General features: G+C 41.8%; 2 protein-coding genes across 2 annotated transcripts; one reads left to right on the forward strand and one right to left on the reverse strand.

The window, feature by feature from the left end:
* Window positions 1-3461: 3461 nt before the first annotated feature.
* naa38 (N-alpha-acetyltransferase 38, NatC auxiliary subunit) lies at window positions 3462-4688 on the reverse strand. The gene is made up of 3 exons (XM_080848377.1): window positions 4548-4688; window positions 3932-4100; window positions 3462-3839 (listed from the first exon to the last, which is right to left on the reverse strand). The coding sequence occupies exons 1-3, from the start codon at window positions 4590-4592 to the stop codon at window positions 3724-3726; spliced, it is 330 nt and encodes a 109-aa protein (XP_080704503.1). The 5' UTR covers window positions 4593-4688; the 3' UTR covers window positions 3462-3723.
* A 2179-nt stretch (window positions 4689-6867) lies between these two features.
* On the forward strand, window positions 6868-7569 carry fgfbp3 (fibroblast growth factor binding protein 3; the record flags this gene model as incomplete). The annotated part of the gene is made up of 1 exon (XM_080848705.1): window positions 6868-7569. The coding sequence occupies one exon, from the start codon at window positions 6868-6870 to the stop codon at window positions 7567-7569; it is 702 nt and encodes a 233-aa protein (XP_080704831.1).
* Between the last annotated feature and the right edge of the window lie 3616 nt (window positions 7570-11185).

The raw sequence follows: 11185 nt of genomic DNA on the forward strand, positions 1-11185 counted from the left end.
CCCTGAATGAATTTTCGTCTTTTGCATATAAATTGCCAGAATGTTCACAAACACCGCATCCGAACCAAGACAGATCAAAATCAAGGTTCCTGCATTTTTATATATTTCCTTGTCCGCTGTTGCGGGGGTACGTGGCTTTGCACTCTGAAGACTGTTTTCGGTACTCCTAGAGTGCATTAATCTCCGCCTTGAAGGCGCTGATGACACTAGAACGAGCTCTCGATGACTGGGGTGTCCAGATAATCTATGGCGCTTCTTCTCCGGCAATCAGCGCGAGCTAGTGTCTCTGTTTGCAATGATTACAGAGCTCGCGGCGGTGCTCCGCGCTGACCCCGCAGCTCCTCAATGACAAGGAGGAAATCAAGTCATGAGCTGGTGTAAGATGACGACGCAGGGGAAACTAGCCATGCTCCGGCACCTCTCTATGTAAATTAATCTTAGAGATCGCGCCTCGGACCACAGTATCCATGACGACCCTCCTATAATAGACCCTTCATTTGATTTGGAAACAAATTCATCCCCCTGCCAGTGTGACTTCCTGCACCCACTGTATGCAAGAGTTCAAAGGATCACTGCCTCAGTGTGTCCAAGGGTCTCCACATCAGGCCTTGCCCTGCAGCTCATCACTGTGTTTTCAATTCAAATGCGTTTGCATCCTATGAAGGGGGGGGGGGGGGGGTTGTCCTAAATCTCAAGCTTGATTTTATTTTCAACTGTGTGAAAAACTATGAAGGATGAAAAACACTGGTGAAAAGAAATGGAAATATGGATCAGCATCTGCACTCAAACGTAGATGGATGATTCAATCTCTCAGGAGAGTCTACAAGAGTCGTGAGTGTGGGGGTGCACATTTGTGTTTTTAGAGCCATTAGATGTGCAGATACTGTGCAGAATAATAGATGAAGTGAAGCATTGTGATTTTCTCAATCAGCCTATGTACAGTTAGATATGGACAGCCTTAGATTTTTCTTTCTGTTTCCTGAAATACACTGAACACTTAAATAGGTTTAGCTTTCACATGTGCCTCATCAAGACAAAATAATGAGAAAATCTTTTGGTGTTAAAAATGAGTTGCTATGACGATTATGGCCACACTTTAAAATAAAACAAAACCATTTGGTTCAAGTTCTAGTTCTGGAACAAGTACAAACTGGAGAGTCATTCTCAATTAGACTCACCTAGAGTTCAAAAATGAATTAATCAATGTTCTATTCTAAAGATACTGTATATTCAATTCTCAATGCTGATCACACCCTTCTTTGAGACGGAAAAAGTGATATTCAGACCCAGACAAATTGTGAAACCACAAAACATCCACAGTTGGTGATATGTGTATGTTTATCTACCATGTCACTCTCATGAACCTGCAAAGGACATGCCTTTGAAAGGTAAACACCTTGTATAACACCCTGTGAGCTGAAAGCTCTCTGCAGTGATTTCACCTCTTGCGGAACAATCACACCAAACTGAAAGAAGAAGGTCTTCATTGACAGACGCCCCAGAGGGCTCTAGGGTTGAAAGGTAGGCTACAGAAGGATCTGGTCTCCCCCCAAACCCTCTGAGGAAATGTTTGAAACCAAATTCAAGCTATTTCATGCTATTATTACACTACTAGCATTAAGGTGCAGAGACCTAACAGATGGCTACAAAAAATGCATACAGTACATCACTACAAAGGGTTAGGCTATATGTGAGTAAAGGGTGTTGTTAGAATTATCCAGACAATATTTTCTTTTCCTTAGAGTAAAATCTTTTTTGTCTTCAACTGTGAAAATGTAAAACAAATGCCATGAAGACAAAAACTCCCGGTTATTTCTGAAGTAAAAGGCACTATAGGGACCTCACCTGATTATATTCCTCAAATCTTGTTTTTACAGCTTTAAGACTGAGCATCAAGTTCTATTGTTGCCTAGCATTCACGCAAACCTCAGTGTTATGTCAAATCAGTTTTAAGGGATGACACTTTTCTCATTTTCTGAATGTAGACATGAGGAAATATACATAATTAAATACAGTGCCTCCCATAAGTATTCACCCCCTTGGATGTTTAACCCTTTTATAAATCCATCATGGCCAATATAAGTTGGCAATCACTTGAGACACAATCACTGCACACTGTTCCCATTTCACTAATTGTGAGACTTCGAGCACCAATTAGCTGGACCTCTGTTGAATTAAGTCAGTCAATTTAAAGGGGTTGAATACTTATGGAATCACTTATTTTTCATTACATATTTTTATTTAATTGACATAACTGTGTAGAAATCTCTTTTCACTTTGACATTAGAGGGCTTTTTTGTGATTTTTTTTTGTCAAAAAAGCCAACTTATATTAACCATGATTGATTTATAAAAGCAATTAAAGGGTTAAACATCCAAGGGGTGAATACTTATGGGAGGCACTGTAATTGTTGGTTTCCTTCAAAAACAATATTGAGGTACAGAGAGTTGAAAACTCAGCCACTGTTTGTAAAAAAACATTACACATTTGAAAGGATGTGGATTATTTCTGTCTCTGCTTAAGAAACTTGAGCTGAATATGGGTCTTGGAAAGGTATGTTAAAATTCAAATTAGTGTCGTGTTCAGAGGTTACACATTTGCTATTTCGAAAAGCTGAGATGTGACTTGATCGCAATGTGTGAGTTTTAGGACCTCTGAATCAGTGGAATATTGACAATAATGTATTTCTTGATTGAACAAACACCTCCAGGCAAGGCAACCTGTACGCAGGTAAATATACCAATGTGGGTTTACACAATGTAATCATACACTAGTGAATTTTATAAATTACCTTAAACTCTGCTTTTCTGATGAAGAGGTTTAGCTAAATAGCTTCTTTGAACTGCTCTTCAATCTGTCTATTCATTGTGCTCTCTAAAACATCTTCTCGTGTTCTTACAGTATATAGTCCTGGCTCTGTAAATGGGAAACAGACATAGTGGCATGGACTGAGCCATAAACAACTGCAGCCAATCAACACGTTGCTACAGGAGCACGGAAAGGAGGGGTGTAATTTCATTGGTTGCTGAGCTCAAATACCAACAACTTTTTGCCAGAATAGCAGACTTTGCCTTAAAAGAAACAAAGCAATTCAAATCAACAGATTTCTGCTTGATTTCACACTTATTGCAAGGCGGGGTTGCGTGAAAATAGTGACTACAGTATAAGCTTCTGTAGAATGTGAGTTGTTGAGTGGAATGAATGTCAGTGAGATGAGCAAATGATCTTTAAAGATTGGAGGTCTGCAAGTATCAAACTGGCAACAAGATGCAGCAGAAGACAAACACAGGAAGTGGGAGCTGTTCTGACAGACACATTCAAGATGTCAACATGTCCCCAATGTTGTCGACACCTTCATCCATTTTGGTCTAGAAGCCTCTTAACAAATTATACTCTTACAATAATTAACCTCAAACAACATACCTTTTGGAAAAAATGACAATAACCGCCAAAAATGTAACAAATGTTGTTCATTACAACAATGTAAAACACTGCATATGGTACCCATAAAACATTTATACAGTTCACAGACTTGACTGGATACATCTGCTTTGTCAATCATAACATATGGTAAGTAAACCTGTCAATTCCACCTGCTGTCCAAGAAGGTCATTCCTCATCTCTTGACAAGCCTTTCTTGACTTCAAGTCAGTTATTGTGGCCAGTCCACCGATGCAAACACATGCAAACATCCAGTCATCCGGATGCTGAATGGGATAGACATCACATCCCTTGGGAGCTGTTGACTAAACTTTCAGATTCCACTTCAATGGAGACGACATGGTGCCCTGGAATCATGGCGAGGCCCAGTACCCTTGGCTCTCCTTGTGAGAACGAGTCTGGCAAAAGAAACGGATTGAAGACCAATTACAACCCAAAGCACTGTTAGTGACTTGAGACTGAAGTAGACGGTACTGTACCAATAGCCTACCTGTGGATTTGAGGAACTCCTGAGCAGAGCCGAGAATGACGTTGCAGTCCCGATCAGTGCACAAAAACAGCCCCACGAGTGTGCGGCCGTCTGTCATACGGATCCGCATGTTCTTGTTCAAAAGGCTCTCCAGCTTCAGCCTCGCCAGAGAGTATGCAGACTCGTCTGACTAGAGAGAGAGAAAGAAAGAGAGAGAGACAGAGAGAGAAAGAAAGAGAGTGAGAAAGAGAGAGAGATGATGATGATGATGATGCCAGTTACCTATACTATGTAAAATAAGATATCGGTTACTTCAACATTCACGTCTTGGTCGTTGGAGAGATGTTAAAACCGTCATTATCAAGTGACTATGCGTTGTCTAAAGCGAAGGGTAATTGCTGAAATCTGTTGATAGTATCTGTTTGGCGTTTGTGACTTCAGTGAAGAACAAATATGCGCATATTGCATTTCTAGTATGCAGTCAGTTAAAGCAGGCTTATTACATGGCAGATGCCAAACCTAAGAAGGAAAGCTAAACGACAGACAGTCCCATTTTTAGCCTATGCTAGCTAACGTCAGCTAGAATTAGGACCGCTAAATTTCAACTGCACAAAAATAATGGTATCTTTAATCTTGCCTCGAATTGCATGTCTGTTCCGTTTTCTTCGTTTTCTGTTGCCATCTTCGGCACAATACGGCCTTAATGTTTGCAATGTGAGCTCTGGTTGTTGTCTAAGCAATGACAGAAACATTGAACAGCTTCATTCTTCTTCTGTTTGTCCAGAACCTCTCCAGTTGTATAAGTAAATGATGTACAGCGCCGCCTCACGTTGTGGTGGAATTCATTCAGGTAAAAAAAAAACAATTTTAAAGGTTAGTCAGGGAAGGAAATTAATCGAGTCGCCACCTAGTGGTTTCGTTCCTAACGCTGATCGAAATAAATGGGATTCTGCATAGAGATGTTTTTAGAAAAAATGGTAGCGATAGAAAAGGGTTTGACTTTTGTTGTCAACATGTAGGCTACGCGTGAGGAGTCTCACTAAACTTCTGCGTGAACTAGCAGTTTTGGCCGTTCGTAGAAATGGTGCCGGAGAGACAACATATTTAAAGATGATGGGCAATTCATTCCAATATGGCAATTGTCTCTGCCCTCTGGGTTATTACGGTCAATTGTATTCGCTCACACAAAACATCTACCTTAAGCCTTCCTTAGCTGATGAGGAACAGTGCCACTTCAAGGCTGGTTCATTAATTTTGCTGGTTGGCTTACAATACACTGTTCAGTCATAAGTTAAATATCTGCAACCCTCTTCGGATAATTTTTTTTAAATAAAATGTTATGTTAAATTTACTTGGGATTCTAAGAAGAATTTGCTGACAATGTAATATATTTTATTTGTTTTTAGATACATACCTCTTATTTAACAGACAAATGTTTTTTTTTTTATGTGTCAGAGACTGTCAGAGACACTATACCCTAGTTATGAAACAAATCTGTGATGTAAAAAATAAATAAAAAAATAAAAAAACATAACAGCATAGGCATTTCATTTGTACTTGAGTATTGAGAAAATAAGCTATTTCAATGAGGGATTCGTTGTAATTGCAAGTGCCATTTTGATGACATGAACAAGGTCACCACTGGCTTGTGCTACTTTCAAATATGTTAAGTGCTGTGAAGTTTGTGGAGAATGTTGACACATAACTTTGGAATTCGCCATTGCCGAACATACAGTGACAGTATCTTTATTTTGTTTTATTTCTCTCTTTCTTTTCTGTAGTTTTTTTCCTCTCTTTCTTTACACATCAAAATAAAAAACAAACAGCTATTGCCACGGCGAGTTCTATCCAACAAGACTTCCAGAACCTGGACGTGGTTCTTGGATCTGATCCAACACTAACCAGTAAAGTTCTTTTTTTTTTATTCTTTTTTTTTTTGTTTACACAATATTTTTAGTACTGTCAACTGAGCCCAAATAAAACAGTCTGATCTCACCCTCAGGATCAGGCTGGTATTGATATTGGTTAATATTGATGCATCTTTATTTGGAACATTCTGGTCCTGCATGTCCATTGGTTGGCTGTATATTGAGTCGGGTGGGTGACAGCACAGACAAGCAGGGAAGACGGGGGGGGGGGGGGGGGGGGGGTGGTAGAGGGGGTGTTTGTCTTTAAGATGGGGGGCAGGCTTTTGGGAGGGGCCCAGTTGGGGGAGGTCTGAGCAATTCCATTCATTCTCTCTCTCGCTGTGCCCCCTTTACCCCCTTCCCTTCTCCTTCTCTTCTTTATCCCTCCCCCAGTTCCCCCTCTTTCTTCTCTCTTGTCTCTTCTCCCCTTCTCCTTTTATCTGACTATCCTCATGCTTCTCTCACACAACCAAGCCAACACGCAGACCATCACGAGGTAAGCACCATATTCTCTGTGCACAGAGACACAAATGAAAATATAACCGAGTGCTTTTACTTCCAGTGTGGTTTTAACACCAGACAGGTATCTGTTTGGTTCGTGAAAGACTTTGTATATTAGTTATTGTTTTATGAGCGTAATCAGTCAATAGACACAGATCAGGCCAACTGTGTAGCATGTTTTGACACTCTTTAGCCCTGTTGTTCCCCTCACAGCAGGTGGAGTTAGCATGTATTACTGATGGTCTGACCCTGTTGTGTATGAATAGAACAAAGACTTTTCAATATTTGTCTTTTATCTATGTTTGTGCTTTACCTATAAAATTTTAGGTTATCACAAATGTAATCAAATGTAATAATTACTTGTGTTTTTCAACCCATTTGCTCATTTAACCCCATGCCTTTTGTTCCCTGTTTCTCAGGTTGTGCAGGTCTCTTGTTCCCACTGAGACATATTACTGATGCTTGGCTGCAGCTGAAGAAAAGGACTACTTCTGCTCTCAAGCCCACACACACACATACGCACACACGTACTCGTACACATACACACTTATGCCCTCCGCGGCCATGCGGCCCTACTGCAGCCAGCTCTTCGTCAACATCACCCTCATCCTCATCCCCGTCTTCCTCCTCCTCAGCCTTGTGCCCCTGGCTGAGGCCAAGAAGAAGACGGCACCGGCACCCAAATCCGCTGTTCCTGGATCAGGGGAGCTGAGCACCAAGGCTGGCCACAGTTGTACGTGGGCCACCTCTGAAGCGTCCGACGGCACAGTCTCCTTGGAGGTGAGCTGCTCCATCCCGGGAGAGGCACCCGTCCAGACTTATCAGTGCCGTTTCGCCGGGAAGCCCGACCAGTGCCCGGCGTACGCGGACAAGGCCAACCAGTACTGGAAACAAGTGGTGGGTAAACTGAGGAAGAGGAGCAACGTCTGCGAAGGAGAGAAGGTGCTGAAGACGCGCCTCTGCAAGAAAGCTCCATCAGCGGCCCACGTCAGACTGGCGGAGAGAAGCGGAGAGGATAAGACAAAAGAGGAAGAGGAGGAGGAGGAGGGGAAGGACAAGGAGACGGCGGTGCCCGTGGCGAAGGAGACAGAGGTGACGGCCAGGAGAATGGAGAGCGAGGGGAAGCAGGAGCCTCTGCTGGGAGCAAGGGTCGGAGACGGGGCTGATTCGGAGGCATCCGACTTCTGCGCAGAGGGGTGGTCCTCTCTCTGTAACTTCTTTACCAAGTTCTTCGAGAATCACGCAAAATGAAATTACACTGCGTGTCTTTTCAACAGTCAGGTGATAGATATTTCCCACATATTGTTCTTCTGCAAAATGGAACTGATCTGTTAATTTGTTTAAAAATGGTAATATGAACATTTTGAAATAAGAATACAGATGGTGGGAAACACTAAGCTAATTTTTCCTTCAACTCCTTAAGTCATAGAAACCATGCAATGAGTGTAGACAAATCAGCTAAGGACAAATGATCGAGTGTAGCATTTGATGTATAATATTTAAAGCAAAACTAATCATATTTTTACATAAGAGTATCACTTTCTTGTTTGGAGCAGAGTTTTTGATCTAACCTTTTGTAAAGTTCATAGTACCTCTGTGAATAAATAAGAAATTCGATTTTACGAATGTGTTGGATTCCTTTGTGACCCAGTTAAGAGAACACACGTAAAGATGGAAGAACACTGAATATCCCACGTGTCACCTGATGATGAATGGGATATACAAAGTATTAAAAACATGACCATGTGATGACTCCCGAAGATGCGCATTTATGCACTCAAATTTAACCTTGGACCTACACATCCACACCTAATGTTGACCATTCTATGTTAGTATCAACAATATTGATGGGTTTTCCTTTATGTTCATGTTAATGTATACATTTCAAAAAGAACTACAAATACGCACTCTCACTCTCTCTCACACACACACACACACACACACACACACACACACACACACACACACACACACACACACACACACACACACACACACACACACACACATATACGCATTCAGCAGGAGAAAGAGCCATTAGTCATGTAGTCCAGCTCTTCTGCATCTCATGTCGTTGAGTAGTAAGTGAAACACTAGCTATCCTGGTGTTCTTTAGAAACTGCCCATTGGCTTGCCTTAGAAAACTGCATTCACTGTCTGTCAGTGAGTGAAGGTACAGAATGTTTTATAAAGTGTCCAGAGTGCTCGGATGTGGCATAAGGTGTTGTATAAATGTCCCTTTACCCAGACAAAAGCACACCCTCACACTAACACACACACACACACACGCACACACTCTCACACACACACACGCACACACCAAACAACTGGAAGATCAATAGTAATTGAAATGGACATGCTCTAAAAGGATAACTGGACTGAATGTTACAGAAAAAAACTTGCTTTAGCTAAATTTTCTTTACTGGAGCTTTGACCTCCATCACCTTAATCGTTTTTTGAGAGAGTCCTTGGTCCTTTGAGTCTGTGATAGGTTTCCGATTATCTCTAAAAGTTGAGGCTCAGTCAAAGATCTCTCTATCCGGGGGAAAAGTTGGTCTATTTAATCAAGCTTTTATCGATTTATAAGCACTGCTTTATTATCCATCTCTTGAGAATTCCAGAAGCATGACTCAAGCATATACTTCGTAGGGATGGAACTCAGACTTCTAACCAGCACAGAATAGGTAGCTGAGGTAAAAAAAAAGAAAAAAAAAGAAGCTATCTTTGTTTCTGGTGACGTCTGCAGCACTGTCTGAGGATGCTTAGGCTCAGACAACAGGAAGGCTATTGTGTGTCATACTGCCTATGCTAACAGATGGTACGGTGTTCCTCCTGGCACTGTACAGGGCCCCTCACTATTCTCACTATGGTGCCTCCTGCCAAGACAAAACCTAGCAAATGGGGCTAATCTCCCTTTTGTAAATTGACCAGAAGCAGACGTGTTCTGCCAAATTATTCAGATCTTAATCTCCAGTGAGATGTTTCTCTTTAGCCTTTATTAGAAACTTCTGAAGAGAGAGCAAGATGGAGTGTGTGAAGCAATTTGACAATCACAGACTCTACTCTTTGACCTGCTGTTTCTTAAAGCCTTTGTTTTAGACACCCCCCCCCCCCATCCGTGTGTGTTTTTGTGTGGGATTTTTTAGGTGAACTTTGAAGTGAAAGTCTCTGTAATACATTCTACATTTATTTATAGTGGTTCTATCATCATAAATTAGTAAATTGAATTAATAGAACTTGAAATTATCTTTTTCAATAGATTCACTGGCTGTGTATATTGATAAACAGAGAATGATGCTTGTGTGTATTCATCACATTCTGACAGCATTCCGAGAGAGAGAGAAGGCTGCAGACACAGAATGCAAATTAGTCCTACGTCTCCGATTCGTTCATCCAACCCCTCCCCATGATACACACAACTTATAGAGGGGCTCATTTGGCGTTGTCTCGGTCTGTCAATAAATCAAGTGTTTGGAACAGGCACCCCGCCAGGCACCCCAGGGTAGGCCCACTTTCCCAGCCCTCTCTGAGAGTCTGTATGCTGTGAAGGTCGAGGACATGAACAAACCACTTCGTCCCCCAAAAAAGGCAACAACAAACTTCCATGAAGAGACCCTAGTGGCTTCCAACACTGGCACAAGATTGAGTGTGGGTATGTCTCTGAGCGTGTGTATGTCTCTGAATGTGTGTGTGTGTGTGTGTGTGTGTGTGAGAGTGAGTGAGTGAGTGTGTGTGTAGGTGTTACGCCAGACCCCCTACAACCCTTTCTTCCCTCCTTACTGGTGGTCTTTCTTCACTCTGTTTTTGTGCTCCCTGGCTTTGTCCACATATGCTGAGCTCCACACTGCGTTGCCCTATATAAAACCCCTCAAGTCCAGCCTCATCAGTGCAGAGCTGACAGGGGAGGAAGCAGAGGTCACGGTAATGGGGATGCACACTGAGACGAGGTGATGCCTCCACTGCATGGAACTCCAGGGCAGAATCAGAACCCCAAAAATACAACCCCAAAAAAGCCAGGGTAATGTACTGTACATCCCTGATGAACAGACGCTAAGGAGGCTTTTGGGAGGTTGTAGTGTTTGCAAACAACCTTGGCATTTTATTTGAATGCGGGCACCAAAGTATATGACTCACAGCTACAGCTCTCGCGGAATTTAGAAATTCCAACAAAGTTATTACAGCTTTTGTTTGATTTTATTGATTTGATCGTGCAAAAAAAAAAAATGAGGATGAATCATAAAAATTACTCACCTTGTAAGTACAAAATCTCTTTGTTCATTCTCTTCTTTGTGAGAGTTTTTCAATTTTTATTTTTAAATGGAAAGACATTCTTATGTGCCCGATGTTTTAAAATCCAGAATCTCAGCAAGAAAAAAAACATTGCCATCTTCTGGAAAACATCTGCTACTACAACATAGGATGCCGATACCCTTTATCAGTGGTAGGACAATATTCCAATGCAACAGTTTGATAGTGAGTTTAGATATGAAGTACAGAATAGTGACAGTAAGTCCTGGGTCACCTCTTGCAATGAACATGTACAGGATTTAGTTAATGTATGTATGTAGGTGTGTGTGTGTGCACATGTGTGTGTTTGAGTGCGGATATGTGTGTGTGTGTGTGTGTTTGTGTGTGTGTGTGTGTGTATGTGTGTGTGTGTGTGTGTGTGTGTGTGTATGTGTGTGTGTGTGTGTGTGTGTGTGTGTGTGTGTGTGTGTGTGTGTGTATGTGTGTGTGTGTGTGTGTGTAATGGCTGACCTCTTTCCGTGTGGGCAAAATGAGGACTCAAGTTAGCTGAGGGTTATTATAGGTCAGACTTCCTCAGGTTGCCCAATGATGCCATTGCATAGTTTACAATCCACTATTG

The sequence above is a fragment of the Sprattus sprattus genome, assembly GCF_963457725.1.
Source record: "Sprattus sprattus genome assembly, chromosome: 12".
Taxonomy (NCBI): domain Eukaryota; kingdom Metazoa; phylum Chordata; class Actinopteri; order Clupeiformes; family Clupeidae; genus Sprattus; species Sprattus sprattus.